This window comes from Martes martes (genome assembly GCF_963455335.1).
Source record: "Martes martes genome assembly, chromosome: 7".
Classification (NCBI taxonomy): Eukaryota; Metazoa; Chordata; class Mammalia; order Carnivora; family Mustelidae; genus Martes; species Martes martes.
Genome location: NC_137894.1, coordinates 43,187,827 through 43,206,941, shown reverse-complemented (window position 1 = coordinate 43,206,941; position 19,115 = coordinate 43,187,827). Strand labels below are relative to the sequence as shown.

The following is a 19,115-nucleotide window of genomic DNA, read 5'->3' as shown; positions in this document are numbered from 1 at the left end:
CTACGGGCAACAATTCATGCCGTGTAGCATGGCAGACCAGAATCCAAAGTGTAATCCACTTTTGGAAGAACTCCGCATTCCCAAAGGTTCAGAACCAACACTTTCAATGAGAGCTAAAATAATGTTCTCCAGGAGAGGTATCATTCTAACATACACCCAAAATACATGGTTTTCCAAAGAGCAGGGTATAGAAATGCCTACACGTCAGAGTGCCTGGAATCAAGACCGTGTGCATTTTATACACATGAACACATGACATTTCTACTTCAACTTGTATTTACATTTCAATACCAAAGAAGACTTTAATATTTTGGATTCACTGGAGTGATTGTTTTATGGTAGAACTGATGATAGGGCCTTTCTTAGTGTTTGCCAGGAAGAGAGAACTCTCTGACGTTTAGGGGAAAAAACCCTGAATTTTAAAAAGACACCAGTTTCCAAATTCTAAGCTTCAAAGAACAAATATCAGGACAAAGAAGCTACTTGTAGTTGCTTCTTCAGTGCATTTTAAGAGCAAATCACCTTGTTCCGACACTATCAAGATAATGCCTTTGAAATTAAATGCATGCACGTTTTTTCTCAGAAGGACTAAGTAACCTTTAGCAAGAACGTATGGATTAAGATAATAAATCTGCCCAAAGTAGATCTGTCAGCTTTTTCACTCTGGAGTCACTAATCATTTATTACGGAAGCAGAGTACATGTATGGGGTACTAACCTAGCATGTGCAGAGGCCCCTCTCATACTAACAGACGACGTTAGGGAATAAGGAGAATAATAAAGTTCTGTACATTTCCAATACCTGAAATATTCTCTTTTCAGCTCCTCTCTGCTTGATGTATTCTTTGGGCAGGAATTCCTTTAGACTGAGAGAGAGAACAAAAATAAAAAAATAAAAATAAGCCATTTACTCTATGATGAGAAGGAAAGAAAAGAGACTTTTAGTACAACTCAGCGAAGTCACTAACTCTCCCAGTATTTGATGGCACAATTAGGAACAGAGTGCCACATCCCATAATATACTTAAAGAGGTCACAAATATAAAACCAGTCTGATACAAAGGATCAAACCAACAAGGTTGAAAAAGAAAGAATTTCCATGATATACTGTAAAGTGGGAAAGCAAAGGGTATGAAAGTATAGAGTATACTGTCCTTTGTGATACAGGGAGGAAAGCATTTTTCATTTTATATGGTTAATACGTATTTTTAGGGGTGCCAGGTGGCTCAGTTGGTTAAGCTTCTGATTCTTGGTTTCAGCTCAGGTCATGATCTCATGGGTCGTGAGATTGAACCCCACGTTGGGCTCCATGCTCAGTGGGGAGTCAGCTTGAAGAACCTCTCTCTCTTTCCTTCCCTCTACTCTTTCACATGCGCTGGATCTCTCTAAAATACAGAAGTAAATCTTTAAAAAATAGATGTATTTTTTAAAACAATACAAGCATACATCTAGTACTAATTAAAATGATTCTCAAATTAAAAAAAAAAAATGGGGCGCCTGGGTGGCTCAGTGGGTTAAGCCTCTGCCTTCAGCTCAGGTCATGATCCCAGGGTCCTGGGATCAAGTCCCACATCGGGCTCTCTGCTCAGCGGGGAGCCTGCTTCCCCCTCTAGAGAGCCTGCCTCTCTGCCTACTTGTGATCTCTGTCTCTATCAAATAAATAAATTAAAAAAAAAATGATTCTCTATGGGAAGAAGGGAAACACAGGGTGAAGGAACAAGGACGCAAACGAAACTTCTGGATATCCCTTGTGTTACAGTACCACCTTAGAATCACTTGAAATGACAAAGAGGGGAGAAATTCAACATCTAAAAATCTAAAGCGAATTGAAACAAATGGTCTTAACAGGGTATCAAGTCGATAGCATAACCACAGGAAGAAAAGTGATTTCAAATAACTATGAAAAACAGTCTTTTGACTATACATCTCTAGTGAAACACGTTTTAAAGATAAAATGAACCATAGAGGACATATTAAATGTTGATAACATTATTTTAAAACTGTACCTTCTCCCCTCTCAACACATAAATACACACACACTATAAAATTAGGTTATTACATTATATAGAAGTAGGATGTCATATATAATTAGGATGAAGTAAAAGTAGCTGTTAGAAACCAAACTTTTTAGCATGAAATAGATCAAAATAAAGCAAAAAAAAAAAAAAAAAAACAAAGAAAGAAAAAAGAAAAAAGAAAGAAAAGAAAAGTTAAATGAAAACCCGGTAGTCTTTCATTTGAATTGGAAATACCGATCTGAATGTCTGATTCGTTCTTTTTCTGGAAAACATTTTTTAGTGTGTCCACTGAGGAAGCTAAGGACAAGGCCTGTCTGGTAGCCAGGGTCTCGATCATGTAGCCTCCAAATACTGTTTCCCACTAAAAGGAATCAGGGATCCCTGGAGAAGTGACTGATTCTAACTCTGAAGCAGGAAATGTATTGAATGTTCTTGGGGCTTCTTATGCCTGAGATCAAAGAAGCTATCAAAATGACACTAGAATGACATCAAGGGGTAACCACTGGCCAATAACAGATGATTTTTAAAAACCTTATACAAAGGAAAAAGATCGAACAATATCATGAACCCACCATCCAGTTCCAACAATTTTAATTCACGGACATTCCTGACTCATCTACTCCTTCATACCATCCCCTGCACTGGATTATTTCCAAGTAAATCCTATAGATCATATAGTTAATTTCATGTGATGGGGCAATTAGAGTGTCAGAAAGAATGATGACCACAATGGGTAAAAGCACAGACATATAAAAATTCCATAAAGATCCTTTAAAATAATCATTGGTCACGTTGACATTGGTCACGTAGGTGGCTAGGGCACCAACTCCTACTGAAAAACTGATAAACAGAAAATAGCAAAGCTAACAAATACAGAAGGAATACAAGGAGTCCAAAAATCATCATTTTATACCTCCTCCAAACACACCAGAGTGGCTGCTAAAACCACAACTGACAAGTTGATGGAGAACTTTATAGGAAATAGTTCAGTCTGATTCAAATCCACTTAATCAATTTTATTATTAATAAAAGTGGGATAACCAAGTCATGGTCTCAGGGTCCTGGGATCGAGCCCCGCATCGGGCTTTCTGCTCAGTGGGGAGCCTGCTTCCTCCTCTCTCTCTGCCTGCCTCTCTGCCTACGTGTGATCTCTGTCTGTCAAATAAATAAATAAAATCTTAAAAAAAAAAAAAGTGGGATAACCAGACAGCACACGCCTCCTAACTGATGTAACAGGAAGTATTCTTGGCAAGAAAGAATAATATATAATTTAACCTGAATTTAATTAACATGCGAGATCTAAATATTAGTTTATGAAATGAGAGATGGAAGAACACAGTAAGGGACACCACCAGGACATGATCAGCCCAATGCCAACTAGGGCAATTCTATAAAAATCACGCGGGTCCCTCAAAATAAATGGCTCGGTGGTAGAGGTGAAAAAGAGGACACAGGAAGAGATTAATAGTGTTTTAAAAAACATATTTACTACAAAGCTACAGTAATAAAGACAGTGGAGAACAGATATAAGAGTAGACAGGTCAATGGAATAGAATCGAGAGTCTCGAAATTAACCTTTACAGCCAGGCGATTTTCAGCAAAGGGAATAGGTTTTCAATGGGAAAAGAATAGTCTTTTCAACAAATGGTGCTGAGACAACCAGAGATCCATGAGCAAAGCAATGAAGTTGGACCCTCTACTTCATACCGAATGCAAAACTTCACTCAAAAGGGATCTGAGACCTACATTTAAGCTAAAATGGTTAAACTTTTAGAATATAGAAACAAACCTTTATGACCTTGAGTCAGGGTGACACTTAAGATATGATACTGAAAGCACACGCAGCAAGAGAAAAAAAAAGTAGAACTACATCAGAATAAAAACTTTGGAACTCCAAGTGACACGACCAAGAAAGTGAAGAAGCAGCCCACAGAATGGGAGAAAATGTTGCAAATTAAATATCTGGTAAGGGACTTGCATCCTGAATACATAAGCAATTTCACAACTTAAAAATGAAAAGACAACCCAATTAAAAAATGGGGAGGAGATCTTTAAAAACATTTTTTCTGAAGAAGATACACAATGGGCCAAAAGCACATGAAAATATGCTTAACTTCAGTAGCCATCAGGGAAATAAAAAAAAAAAATTACAGTACAATACCACACACCCACTTAGGTGGATACAATAAAAAAGATGAACAAGTGTTGGTGAGGATCTGGAGAAATTGGAATTGTCATGCATTGCTGAGGGGAATATAAAATGGGATGGCTGTTGTTGGAAACAACCTGGTACTTCCTCAAAATATTAAACAGCAGTTCTACTGCTAGGCAGGTAACCAGGAAAAATGAAGACATGTCCAAACATTTGTACATGAATGTCACAGTAGTATTCCTTTTTTTAAATGCTTTCTTTCTTTTTTATTTTTTTAGGATTTATTTATTTAATAGAGACATAGCGAGAAAGGGAACACAAGCAGGGGGAGTGGGAGAGGGAGAAGCAGGCTCCCCACTTGAGCAAGGAGCCCAATGTGGGGCTTGATCTCAGGACTCTGGGTTTGAGATCACAACCCCAGCCAAAGGCAGACACTCAACAACTGAGCCACCTAGGCGCCCTCATAGTAGTATTCCTAACAGCTAAAAGGTAGAGACAACTCAAATGTTCCATCAACTGATGAACAGAGAAGTCAAATGTAGTTGATCCATACAACAGAACATTACTCAGCAATAAAAATGAATGACGTAGGATATAAACGCCAACATAGAAACCCTGTGCTAAGCGAAAGAAGCCCATCGAAAGAGACCACAAATTGTATGACTTCCATTCCATAGGAAATGTTCAGAAGAAGCAAATCTATAGAGATAGTTAGGATCAGCACTTGCAGAGGCCAAGGATGGGCGTGGGGTTACCGAGTAGTGGCTGCTAAGAGACACAAGGCTTTTATTAGGAGGGATAAAAGTGCTCTGAAATTAGATTATGTGAGGGGTGCTCAGTCTTGCGAATACACAGAAAAACACTGAACTGTACACTGTAAATGGGTAAATTATATGGTGTGTGCACTGCATCTCAATAAAACTTTCCTTAAAACTCTATGAAGCAAATAAAATTTGTAGGCCTTGCTTAAATTCTGATATTAAGTAAAAACAGTATTTTTTAGACACTGGGAGGAAATTTAACAAAGACTGGGTATTAAATGGTATTACAGAATTATTGTTAATTTTATTAGGTGTTAGGATAGATTTGCAGTTGTACAGGTTCAGAAATCCTTTTTTTTTTTTTTTAAGATTTTTATTTATTTGACAGACTGAGATCACAAGTAGGCAGAGAGGCAGGCAGAGAAAGAGGGGGAAGCAGGCACCCCGCCAAGCAGAGAGCCCGAAGCGGTGCTCGATCCCAGGACTCTGAGACCATGATCTGAGCTAAAGGCAGAGGTATAACCCACTGAGCCACCCAGGCGCCCCCAGGTTCAGAAATTTTTTTAAAAAACTTTTTATTTGTCAGAAAAACATACTGAAATACTTACAGATGAGATAATAGGCTCCCTGGAATTTGCTTTAAAATACTCTAGCAAAAAAGTAAAGGGGAGGGAGGGTGAGGCCAGATTCTGGCTCCATTAATGTCTGAATAACCAAGTCTGGTTATTCCATCAACAGAAGTTGTAAGCCCATTTTCTGGAATTTCAGGGATCTAGTAGCTGAACAATCTGGACTTCTTAAGAGTCAGCAGGCCTAGGGTCTAAGAAATATCTAAGCAGCAGCCCACAGCATGTTATGACTATCAATAAGCAACTTCATGGACAAAAATATGATTGGTCACTGGAAGGCATCAATGTCACACACACACACACACACACACAGACCCAGACCAAACCCCTCACAACAATGACTGTTACCAGAAGAATGCCAGAGGGCAGGGTCCAGAGGCCAGGCAGGGGCAGAAGATGCTGGGCATTAATGGCAAGAAAGTTCTGTGTAGCAACAAGCCTCCTTCTATCCCAACTCTGCCCACTAACCCTCCCCTTCTTCAGAAGGTACGGAAAACAACTTCCAGAAGCTTGCACTACAGGCATCACCCTTGATGGTCACAGGAGTGCATTCAGGAGTTTGTTATCAGGTATTTCAAAATACAAAGTGTGTGTGTGTGCCTATGTGTGGCCTGTATGTTTCCCCAGTAAATCAGCAAAGTGCACAGTGTCAGCATGAAGCTGGAAAGAGCGGGCAGCCTGTCATCACTGCCCGCCAGCCAGCAAGCCAGCAGTTCCAGCCCAGTTGTTGTTTTGATTACCAACCCTGAGCCTGGAAGGCTCCTAAGCATCTGGGACATGCATACAAGTGAAATCTGTCAGCCTCCTTTGAGAAAATGGGTCAGATTGTCAAACCTGATTGGAAATTTTTCTCTTAATTAAGCAAGCTCTGGCCAAGCCACGTCCCTCCCACTGTCTCCTTCGGTATTCCCACTTAAAAAGGGCAGGAGGCTCCTCCTCCCAATCCTACCACTGGCCTTTTAAATAACACCTTTTCTGAGTGCAGTAATAACAGACCCCCCACTTCACTGAGAGGTGGGCTAGTCCAAGGTCTTCTTATACCCAAAGATCCGTGGGAGGTTGGAAGTTTGCAGCCAGCAGATTCTTCTCTCATGAGCCGCACTTCTGCTCTGGCCAAGTCAGCTCTATTTGTTCTGCACTCTCGCTGCTGGCCGAGCATTACATGATAATGTAATAAACCAACAGAGCCCATCAACTGCTTAAAAAAAAAAAAAAAAAAAAAGGAAGAAAGCTACAGAATGCTTAAGAAATCTATTTCCAAAAGTTAGTAGATGTGAGACCACCGTAAAATAATGAAAAGACAAAATCATGAAAATCTAAAAATAGTTCACCCTCAGATTGCTCCAGGATCGTCTTTATGTGGGATACATACGATGGAATACTATGCAGCCATCAAAAGAAATGAAATCTTGCCATTTGCAAGGATGTGGATGAAACTGGAGGGTATTATGCTGAGCGATGTAAGTCAATCAGAGAAAGACAATTATATGATCTCTCTGATAGGAGGAATTTGAGAGGCAAGGCAGGAAGTTTGGGATAGGGAGGAAAAATGGAAACAAGATGGGATCGGGAGGGAGACAAACCATAAGAGACTTTTAATCTCGCAAAACAAACTGGGGGTTGCTGGGGGCTGGGGGGTAGGGAGAAGGTGGTTGGGTTTGGACATTGGGGAGGGTATGTGCTATGGTGAGTGCTGTGAAATGTGTAAGCCCAATGATTCACAGACCTGTACCCCTGGGGCAAATAATACATTATATGTTAATAAAAATAATTTTAAAAATTTGCTCCTAGATAATGTAGTTCGTACAAGGAAAACAAAACAGAACCCTAACCAGGGGATTTGGACCAAGAAAAAACTGGTCTTTCATCAAAAGATTAGCAAGTAAATGTATAAATTTAAAGTTTAAATGTAGGGTTTCACAGAGATAGATATCACAGATTCTATTTTTTTTTTTTTTAAGCTTTGAGGGAGAGAGTGCATGTGCATGTGTGCGCAAGTTGGGGGGAGGGACAGAGAAAGTGAGAGAAACCTGAAGCAAACTCCCCACTGAGCAGGGAGCCCAATGCGGGGCTTGATCCAGGGGCCCTGAGATCATGACCGGAGCCTAACTCAAGAGTCAGCTGCTCAACTGATTGAGCCACCCAAGTGCTCCTTCAATTCTGGACTTTAATTGTCTTTTTGGATTATCCATAGTCTAAACCATGATGATAGAGGATTTCTACTATTAACAGCTGCTCTTTATTGAAAGTCAAATAGTTTCAGGTGCTTTGCATGTTTAAGCACGTTAATTAAATTTTGACAAAAGCCCATGGAAGAAAATATCCCTTTTTTTTTTTTTTTAAAGATTTTATTTATTTATTTGACAGATAGAGATCGCAAGTAGGCAGAGAGGCAGGCAGAGAGAGAGGAGGAAGCAGGCTCCCCGCTGAGCAGAGAGCCCGATGTGGGGCTCGATCCCAGGACCCTGGGATCATGACCTGAGCCGGAGGCAGAGGCTTTAACCCACTGAGCCACCCAGGTGCCCCGAAAATATCCCATTTTATACATGGAATGTGAGGTTCAGTGACACTATATTACCCACAGTCACAACAACTTGAGTCTCGTCTGTGGTCTCCAGCGACCATGCTTTTAGCCTCCCAACACTCTGGTCCCTCCAAGCTACCCTTTACTCAAAAGACATAATTTGTGATCAGTATTTCAGAATCTTGAGACAAAGAATAAGATAAGAAAAATACCCATGTAATGGTAAAAATTACCGTAAGAGTGGAAGCCATTAAATGAAAGAAGGGGAACTTAACACATTTTGGGGAGCAGGGTCTAGATTCAAACCTAGGTGTTCACAAAACCTCATTTTCTGATATAAAAATTAAAGCTGCTTGTTCGAGTGATTCCAAAAGAGGGGTCCTAGAGATGGTCTGTGGTCCAGCAGTAAGTATACAAGTACACTAGAGCCATGATTTTGGGAAAAGTGAACGGTTCCTCATCTGTCCCAGGGTTGCCACAGGGACATGTCCACAGGCAAGCCCCCACTTCTCTGAGCTGGTGTGATTATCTGAAAAGGAGAGGACTCCTTCCTAGGAGAGTCACCTCTCATAAATGATGCACAAAGCAGTCAGGTGTTTACCCAGCAAGGGTAGAGGCTTGGAGGGGAGGGAGTGTGGAGAAGTAGAGCAGGGGCCGTGTCACCCACAGGACACCGGAACACCCAGATTTCCTGAGTCCAGCCTTCACGGTCAATCACCAAGTGACCAACAGTAACGTCTCAAATTTGCTATCACGTTAGTGGTCCCAGGACCATTAGCTTCAGCACCACCTGGGAATGTGTCAGAAGTGCCAAGCTTCAGGCTTCATCCCAGACCAGCGGAATGAGAGGCTCTGGAGGGAAGGCCCCGCCATGTAAACAAGTTCTCTAGAAGGTTCTGATGTATGTTGAAGAGAACCACAAGCACACTGGGCTGGAAACTCAAGCAGTGGGTTCAGACACAGCTGAATTAGAAGCCAGACTCAAAGACGAACCTATCTGTGGGACAGAGGGTGTTACTGGTGAAGTCCAGGCTAACTGCAGTGACTATGTGGGAGGAAGGAAGCTTCTGTCGAGCTGGGAAACACGTAGGGTGGAAAGAAATGGAAAGTGAAGACGGCATGAGAGAAGCTCGGGAGAGGGTTTGAGGACCGGACCTCAGCCACACAGCAGTTCTGGGCTCCCGAACCAATCCCAGTGCCCTCTGGTCTAAGGACAAGAACCCAGGCAGAGGCTCAGGGCCAGCTCCGGGCTAGATCAATTCCGTCGTGCCTGGAGTCTGAAAGCAGTCAGGGACGTAGGCACCAGCTTGAGGAGGCCGCTGTTAGCGGGGATAGTGAAGGCGCCACCGGACAAAGTCTCCTCCGATGGGAGAGCCCTCGACTGTCAGGTGCACGGGACAGAAGCAAACAGTAAGGAAACTCGTGGGCGGCAGTGGTAAAGAACAGGAGGAAAGGCAGAGTTGATGAAAACACACGCTGAAATACCACCTCCATTCGTCTGAAAATAGGACCTATGGCCACATTATTCTGAAGACGAACTCCAAGGGAGGAACAGGAGTTTGACTAAACGCCAAGAGAAAAACTGACGCAAGGCCTTCTGCTGTGTCAAAAGCTTTGCTTGTTGACAAGAGAATTAGGTTGAGTTTGTGGTGAAAAATTTCCAAGTCCACTATGAATTCTTCAACAGAGATTCCAAGATCAGGTTGCTTTGTTCTCTCAGTAGAATATATCCAAGGCCCACGCCAACAGGACAAGGGACCGCGGTCAGCAAGGCTGAGAGGGGTCTGTGGCAGACAGAGCCATGAGCGCTGGTCTGAGCCCCAAGGCCTGTTAATTTTGCCTTTGCCAGAAGTTAGAGATCCAGCCCCCCTTAATACAAGCTTTTATCACCTCACACTGACTCCATGCAACCATTCTTCTTCTTTTTTTTTGTAAAGATTTTATTTATTTATTTGCAAGAGAGAGACTGAGAGAGAGCACAAGAGGGGAGAAGGTCAGAGAGAGAAGCAGACTCCCCATGGAACTGGGAAACTGAGCGGGACTCGGTTCCGGGACTCTGGGACCATGACCTGAGCCAAAGGCAGTCACCCAACCAACTGAGCCACCCAGGTGTCCCCGTGCAACTGTTTTTAAAAAATTTAATTGTGGAAACATTGGAAATATATTGTCCAATTTGCTTTATGATTGTTACCTGTTTTAAAGTAACAGATTACAGATTTAGCTGACGTCCCATACCATCTTTCTTCTTCCTAACTGTACTCTCTTGTAGTTTCCATGCATATTTGATTATGCTCCTACTTCTTGTACCTATAAATGTATTCTGTTTCTCTTTGTATTTTTAAATTCAACAGATTCATTTTCTGAAATGTCTTGTTTCCTCTGTAAAGTACTTTGATGTTTTCAGACATTTAAGTCTGTACCCAACTAATAGACATGAAATGCTGTATCCTTATTGATTTTGCATTTGGTTTACTTCTGAGGCTGAATATTTTTCCTTATCTTTGTAAGTCCGTTGAATTTCCTCTTTTCTAAAGTGCCTGTTGCTATCCTAATTTACTTCTTTTTTTTTTTTTTTTGAGGGGCAGCATGCTAGCACTGCCACGCACGCACATGGCCTGGGGAGGTAGATGGAGAGGGAGAGAGGGAGAATCTTAAGCAGGCTCCAGGCCCAGTGTAGAACTGGAACTCACAACCCTAAGATCATGACCTGAGTTGAAATCAAGAGTCAGTCACTTAACTGAGGTACCCAGATGCCCTACTCCCTTTTCTTTCTTTTTAATAATTTCTGGATATTAGTTTGTTCTTTGTAGTATGTGTTGCAAACATGCAAATTTCTTCCTCCACACTCTGGAGTTTCACTCTTAATTTGGTAATCATTTTGCCTATTATTTTCATTTTAATAGAGGTTTATCAACTTCTAGAACTCTTGTCACCCAGCATCAGTAATAGAGTATTTTAATTACTATAGCTTTATAAGAAATTTGTGTGAGTCCTTCAATTAGCTTTGGTCATTCTTGAGTCTTGACTAGTACACACTAATTTTATAACAGTTTTATAGAAATACACATATTAAGTTTTTATTTACTGAAGTATAATTAGTATGTAATATCCATTTACCTTCAGATATACATCATGGTGATTTGGCATTTTTATACATTATAAAATGACCCCCACAATAAGACCATCTGTCACCATACAAAGTCATTACAGTATTACTGACTATATTCACTATGCTGTACATTACATTCCCATGACCTATTTACTTTGCAACTGAAATTTTGTGTATCTTTAATCCCCTTCACCTATTCCAATTCAATAATTCCTCTTCTGGGTATTTAATGGAATAAAACAGGAATATCAATTCAAAGAGATATATGCACCTCTAAGTTCACTGCAGTATTTACCATAGCCAAGATACAAAAGCAACCCAAGTGCCCATCAACAGATGAACGGTTCAAGAAGATGGGATGTATAGGTATACAATGGAATATTATTCAGCCATAAAAACAGAATGAACTCTTGCTATTTGCAACAACGTGGATGGATCTAAGGTATTATAACTAAGTTAGAGAAAGACAAATACCATATGATTTCACTTATATGTGGAATCTAAAAAACAAATGCACACAAAAACAACCAAGACTCATAGATGCAGGAAACGAACTGCTGGTTACCAGAGAGGGGACAGGTTGGGGGGTAAGCAAAATCAGTTAAGGGGGTCAAGAGGTATACACACTTTTTAAGATTAGCTTTTCTCATTACTTGATATGTGGGATTTTGATTAGAATTTAACTGAATTTACAGACAAATCTGAATCGCTTTTGTGACCTTCAGTCTTTGTACATATTAACGTAACAAACCACTCCATTTATCCAGACCTTCATTTATGCTCTTCTATGAACTTTCATCATTTTATTGGTTAGATCCTAGAGTTTTTAGATACCTCTATTCATTGGTAAATAATATTTTTTGTTGCAAAAGGTCTCCCTTTTTTTTTTTTTTTTTTTTTTTAAAGGTCTCCCTTTTTAAACTTACATTTCTTTTTGTTGATTATGTATGGGAATACTATTTGCCCTATATATTTTATATTTTATAATATAAAGTATTTTTATAATATATTTCAATATATTATATATATTATATTATACTATGTTTATAACATATAATAAAATATACAATTTTTATAATAGAAAATATTGCCATATATTTATATTTTATATTTAAATATATATATATTTTTTTCTTTTCCAGTCCTGTAAGTGAGTCTGAATACTATTGTTCAGACCTAGGTGGCGATAAGCAGTTCTATATTTATCTTTTTTCCAGGGACTTTACTCCTACTAGCTCTGAGAAGATTCTCTGTAGATTGAATGGATTTTTTTATGCCTATAATCCTATCACCTGCAAATAGTGATACTTCCAGTTTTCTAATCTTGCAATTATTCATCTTTTTTCTTTCCTTATGTTGTATTTTACTTATTATCTGCCTCTCTGCACTAGAAGGGAGGTTCCGTGAGGGCAGAAATGTTTCCGTTTTTATACTGCTCTATCCCCACAAGGGATAGCCCACAAGGCATCCTATAAATTGTTCCATAAATGTCATATCTCTAGAAGAAACCAGTTGTAACCCACAGTTACATCTAAATACCCATCATGTTGGACTGTTAATGTTTTATTAACTTTGGGGAGAGCATCTCTATTCAGTTTAAATGTTTTCCATGGTCTATATTCAGTTTTGGTATTTGATTCTGCTAGTTCCAAATTAAGGTGAGGAGGTTTTTCTAATTTTCTTTCTTTCTGTTCTCTAAAATGTGTGGGGCCTATTTCGTTTGTTGTTTTGTGGGGTTTATTTTAAATTGATAAGGCAATTTCTTTCAAGATTAGAGGTCTACTCAGATTTTCTCATCACCCATTTCGTGACTATTTTCAAATCTTTTGGCTTCAAGCTGTCATTTCAATCTCTTTATCTGAAGTTGTGCCCCATTTTCATTACCTCTAATGTTTATTTTTTGCCTTTTTCTACTTCTGCTTTTTTCTCGATCAAACTTACCAGAGATTTACATATTAATTTTTCCAAAGCATTAGCTTTGGGTTGTGTTGAGGGTTTGACTTCTATTTCATTACTTTCTATTGACTAAAATATTTTATTTTCATCTTGTACTACTTATCACTGAGGAAAGTATGTTAAAATTATTCCACTAAAACTGCCTATTTGAAATTCTCCTTACACTGTATCTTTCCTTTAAATATTTTGAAGTAATATCAGGTGCACACAGGTTCATAATTTATCATCCCGGCAAATTAGTCATTCTATCTTTATGATGATCTTCTCTGTTTCTACTTAGGTTTTCTTTGTCTTACAGCCTATTTTGTGTGACATTAAATACAGCTTCTCCAGTTTTAACTAGTTTCCTGTGACATCATTTTCTATATGCCTTTACTTTAAAATTTTCTCTGTCCTTAAAATGTAAGGATGTCTTTTAGAAATGGTATAGAGCTGGACAATATGAGAACCTTTATTAATAGTTGGATTTAGGGGCTCTTGGGTGCTCAGTTGGTTAAGCCTCTGCCTTCGGCTCAGGTCATGATCCCAGGGTCCTGGGACCAAGTCCCTCATCAGGCTCCCTGCTCAGCGGGGAGCCTGCTTCTCCTTCTCCCTCTGCTCCACTCATGGTCCATGCACACTCTTTCCCTCCCTCTCAAATAAAACGTTAAAAAAAAAAAAGTTGGATTTACTTTTATTTGCTATGATGCCTAATATTCAGAAGTCCTTCTCTTATTTGTACATTCTATGCACCATATGTCTTCTGGATTTGTTTCCACAATCCCCCCTGCTCAGCTCCTGTTGTATACATCACATTGTTTTTATATCCTCTCCATTCCTCCCCAGCACCGGTTTGGAAGTTACACAATCTATTTCTGTTTTTTTAAGGTGCCAATCTTTCCCCCATACTTGACTATGAAAAATCTCAAACACAAAAAAGGTTGAAAGAATTATACAGTGAACACTTTATACCCATTGCCTGAAGCGGTCCTCAGTTTTATCGTGTACACTTGATTTAAGGTCTAAAGTTGATAAGGGCATCTAATCTTCTTTGATAACAACAAGATCCACTGAAGACTTTGATCACTTTTTTAAGTTTCCCACCATGTTTTTAAGGGGCCTGCAGTTAGTCCCTATTACAAGCATTTCATTGTTGCTGCTGTTTTGAGGTAATCGTTCTTCAAATGTACCTTCTATTTTGCTGAATTCTTTGATCAATGTTGCTTCTTGCATCAAACCTTTGCCACCTTCCTTAAAATAATTCAGAGCAGTCTCCAGAGCCTGCACTGCAACTTTGGGAAGCCTAATTAGACTACACTGCATTCAAACCATAGTTAAAGGTTAGACCTTGTTAAAATCAGAGCCAAGTTTCACTTCTGCCTAATAACAATTTCACGTGGATTTGCCAAATAGACTATAATTTCAAAACCAGCAAGGAATCAGTGTATATTCTTGTATCTTCCCTGTACCTGGCACAATAGAACATACATATGACATCCCCACGGAGTTCAAGAACACCAGGTGGCATTCTTTCTGCAAGCATTTTCTCAACATAGAAGAGCATCAAGTATATCTTTGATTATTGGACTAGGCTGTGTGTATTTCGTGCTCCCATGAAATATCCCCTTTCTGGGACTCTTTTGCAGAGGACCTGAAGGAAAGCGTCATGTAGATAAAGCACATCCGACTAGATTTGGGAGAACTGGCTATTTTCTGGCTTCCAACTCTCCCTGGTTCTGTGCTCTATTTCTGTCTCTCTCACACCTGCTTTCTCCATACACAGAGCAGACAGTGGAGAGTTAAGAATCCTCAAATCTCTGAAAACTCTGAAAATCTTCCCTGGTCCCTGATTTTCACTGTTCTAGATAAATCCTTTCACCCAAGGTGGCACTGAGTCCAGAAACCATTAAAGGGTCTGTAGAAGGGTATGGAAGACCTCACAGAAATGTCCACAGTACGCAGACTTGCAGCACAAGGCCTGTACAAATTTTCAAAAAACGTCAAAGAAAGTACTCGCAAATGCACCTCCAGAAGCTATGTGTATGATGTTTTGGCCTGGTTCTGTGACAAGTCTGACCTCCCTACTTCTTCTTTTTCTCCTTCAACTCTGAATTCATTCCAGCGGACAGTACATACGGAAGCAAGGTGGGGAGCGGGGGTACAACAAGGGCAGACAAACACAGCCCAGCCAGTCACCAGGGACAGCTCTGACATACTACCCCTGAACAGACTCTGAATTTCCAACATGCAGTCAGGGAAATGTGACCCCGTCATTTTGTTTTAATTAAGAGGATATGAATATCCTCAGGAAGTTTTACCTGTACAATAGACGCAATAAGGTATACAATTAAACATCTACAGATAATGAAAATGCCTCATTACCTAGACCGGATTTAGTCTAATTAAAAAGTAAATCAAGTTCATAAGGAAAAATAATTGCCAAGAGGCATAATAAGCTTCTTTTAATTTGCAATCTGAGTAAGGATACATATACCACTAGAGCCATGAGCTTCCTACTATAATCTCAGAAAAAAGGAAACTGACTGAGTACGATTATGTAATCCTGGCTGGCTACCACGGATTAAGACAAGGGCCATCTATAGTGCGGCGTAGGTATGTAGCATGACCTAGGCCCCCAAACTGCAGCAGATTCTGTAAGAGCGATACCAATGCTCGGATACCGTCTGGAAGCCCCACGCAAGTCAGCTGTCTGGGATGTCACAGGACAGAGAAAGATAAGGTTCCCATGGTTCCTGCAGGAAGGAAGCCAGACTTATTGGGAAGAGATGGGCCCGAGGATATGGCTTACGTGGAGAATGCAGAACAAAGTCAGTGACGGAACACGTGTAGAGCTATTCTCAGACACAAGGTCACTGCACAGTACCCTGTAGACCAAAGCATCAGTTTGGAAAGCCTCCTTTGGATTCATTAAACCCAAGGCTAGAGGGTTTTTGGGTAACAACTCAGTTTAGAACCATCACCATGTTGGCCAAGCACCTCTGCTACCAGAAAAGAGGTCAGGTTTTCTTCTTACTCTAGGGCCTATGCTGGTCCCGATTACTTTCCACCAAAGCGAAAGTGGGGTCAAGGGCCCTGTAAAGCACTTATGATATCCTCTCCCCTCAATACACTTGGACACAAGGCAATCAGTGCCCTACTCAACACATCTCATGTTGGCATATCCTACAGAAAAGTGCTGTCAGCCCTCAGCTGGCATTCAGCTCAGTCCCACTACCAAAGCTTCTTCTACAAGTTACACTCTAGGTCACAGCAGGATACCAATCATGGCAAGACACTGCGTGTCTGCTGGGGGTGGGGTGGGGTGGGGTGGAGGGGGATCAGGCAAATGTTTCATCTGCCCTAAGAGGAAGCAGAAGAGAGAAAAGTCAGGGGAAACAGGTAAAGCAATGTTACCAGGGGAAGAAAGACACAAAACTCTTGGAAGAGCTGATCAAAACAGGGCAAGATCACCTCAAACAAAAGCGGCCTGTCCTGGTGCGTATTTCTAGAAAATCCAGCCCTAACGCCCATGTTCTGTGAGGCCATGATGTATCTGTAGGGTTGCTTTCTCTTAAATCTCCAAGAACTGAGCCCTCCCCCAAAACACCCCATCATTTTCTGCAAGAGAACCAGAGACCAGATGTATGCAAGAGCGAAGTACTTAATGCGTACCCCACCCTTTCAGAGCAATGAAGAATTCCTAAGATTGTAATAAAGAACGTGCAGCTCTTTTATGCTCTGTTGTTCTAATATAGGAGAGTCTTGAAAAGAAATTAAAGATGACAAAATCTGGCCTAACCTGAAGAAGGAACGTTCTAATGGGAAGAGATTTCAGAAGATGGAGGTCCTGAGTTCCTCAGCTCCAGAGATATCCCAAGACAGACCAGACAAGGTCTTGCCAGAGTGCTACAAATTCTGTGGTCTCCATGGAATCACCCTCTGTCGGAACTTGGAGCAGTAACTGTCGCAGCCATTCCAACATTGAATTTCCAGGCCCCTTTGCTTTCTTCAAGGTCCACAAATCTGATCATATACTCAACTGAGGCAAAGCTAACAACCTTACAAGTGATTGCAACTAGGATATGTATTTTACATAGCTGGCTCAAAAATCAGGAAGAGAACAGGAGAGCGGAAAAGAGGAAACAACCCAAAAGGTTACTTACTCTAAGAATCCAGGTTTGTGTTTATGTTCCACATGAGGTCCAAATTGTATCTGGGCTTGAAATCCTCCAAACTCACAAGCTTTCTCAAAGGACACAGGGTGGGAGCCATTCAGGATATCATCCCGAGCCTGAAACACAAGAGGAAGCAAAAAGCATCAGGAGCTTGGGGGAATCACTCAGGGATATACTTCTGCATCTGAGCACACACTCTCTCTGCAGGGCAAGGGGAGAGTGCCAGCCAAAGGGGACGCACTCAGGACAGTGCAGGTGACTGTCGCACAATAGGATGAAGGCAGAAGGAAAACAAGTCCTTCCCCCAAACTGCCTATAGACAGAAAAAGTCAGCAGTACCCAGAGTATTAAAACTAAAGCTTCAACATCTAGGAAGGCAGAAGTGATCCTGAAAAACTAAGAGGCAAAGGGAAATCCTTATGACTCCCTGAAACTTTTTATGTCCCTAAATCATTAAAGCTAACAAAAAAATTTCTTAGAGGTAAAATCAACCCAATCCCCATCCCAAGATAAAGGCCAATGCAATGTAAGGTGCTGGCAGGGGAAGAGAGACGAACAGACAGTAACTCAATACTACAGCCATTTAAGGGAAATGGGCAAAATGCACAGTGTTAGAATCAGGAACTCAATGTGTCTGAAGTCCTTCTTCCAGTTCCCAATCCACCACTGCTGTTGCTATCTATTCTTCTTTTCTTTATCTAGTTCAATGACCCCCAGACTACTCTCCAGCAGATACTCTAAGCCTTGGCTCTAAGCCTTAATCCAACAAGCATTTCTTAGTGCCTGGCTACCCACCAGCTCAGGGGTTAGCAAACTTCTCCCATCCAAGGCCAGACAGTAGACATATTAGACCTTGTGGGTCATGTGGTCTCTGTCACAACTGAACTCTGCCACCAAAACATGAGAAAAGTCACAGACAATAAGTAAACAGTTACATGATATGGAAAGGGTTTACCCAACAAATCTTTTCATTCATGCATACGAATGAGCTGTGTTCCAATAAAACTTTATTTGCAAACACAGGCAATGCCGGGGTGGCATTTGGCTGACCCCTGCATTATTTCCAAGAGCAGATACGTAGGTAAATAGGAGAGGAAAGGAAGGGAGGGAAGGAAAGGATCAAAGAAGACAGATCAGGATTTTCTTGAGCTGAAAAAAAGAAAAAGACTGGGGCCGATCTGGTATGATGCCTATGTCTTACATATTGGGAAACCATAAACTCTGGAAAGTTAAATGACTTGTCTGAGTTTCAACAACAGGTTAATGGTGAAGACATAAAGGGTTATGAAGAGACTCTCTTTCAGGTAATGAGAAATAGGGATTTTCTAACCAATATTCACTTGCATCCTAGGACATCAGCTAAGAGAGGTTTAGTGCAGTGATGAGCCCATTAATTGCCTCTGTGTCAGGCAAAGAGATAGTACCGGCCACCAGGTCCCAAACTGGGAAGCCAAAGAAAGGCCCTCCTTTCTTTGCCGAATATCGATCTGCACCACAACCAAACACATGAGGAGCCCCTCAACAGCGCCCCCTTGGAAACTGTGCATTGAAAACACCATGCAAGCCTGAGCTGAGCTCCAGCTCACCGCAAGCCACTGCCCAGAGCTTCCTGACTTCTCACCACCCTCCGTGAGCATTAAATGCTGTACCTGAACATAGAGCAAGTTCAGCTGCACGGGGTCTCTCGAGTCCACATTCTGATCGGAGTAGAAGAACTTCCGTCTAAGTAGCAATGTTTCGTGTTCATCTACTCCTTGTTCTCTGAATGTTCGGCTGTGATCCAGCCAATTTACTGCAACACAACAAGACAGATG

The 19,115-nt window shown here is 40.9% G+C and overlaps 1 protein-coding gene across 1 annotated transcript in view; it reads right to left on the bottom strand.

Annotated features, from left to right (window-relative positions):
• TLN2 (talin 2) overlaps positions 1-19,115 on the bottom strand; it is a 420,526-nt gene that overhangs the window by 174,063 nt on the left and 227,348 nt on the right. The window contains exons 8-10 of the mRNA XM_080808179.1: positions 18,951-19,093; positions 17,290-17,417; positions 802-865 (exon numbers count right to left, since the gene is read on the bottom strand). Coding sequence (XP_080664305.1) covers positions 802-865; positions 17,290-17,417; positions 18,951-19,093 — 335 coding nt within the window. The remainder of the gene's footprint in view (positions 1-801; positions 866-17,289; positions 17,418-18,950; positions 19,094-19,115) is intronic.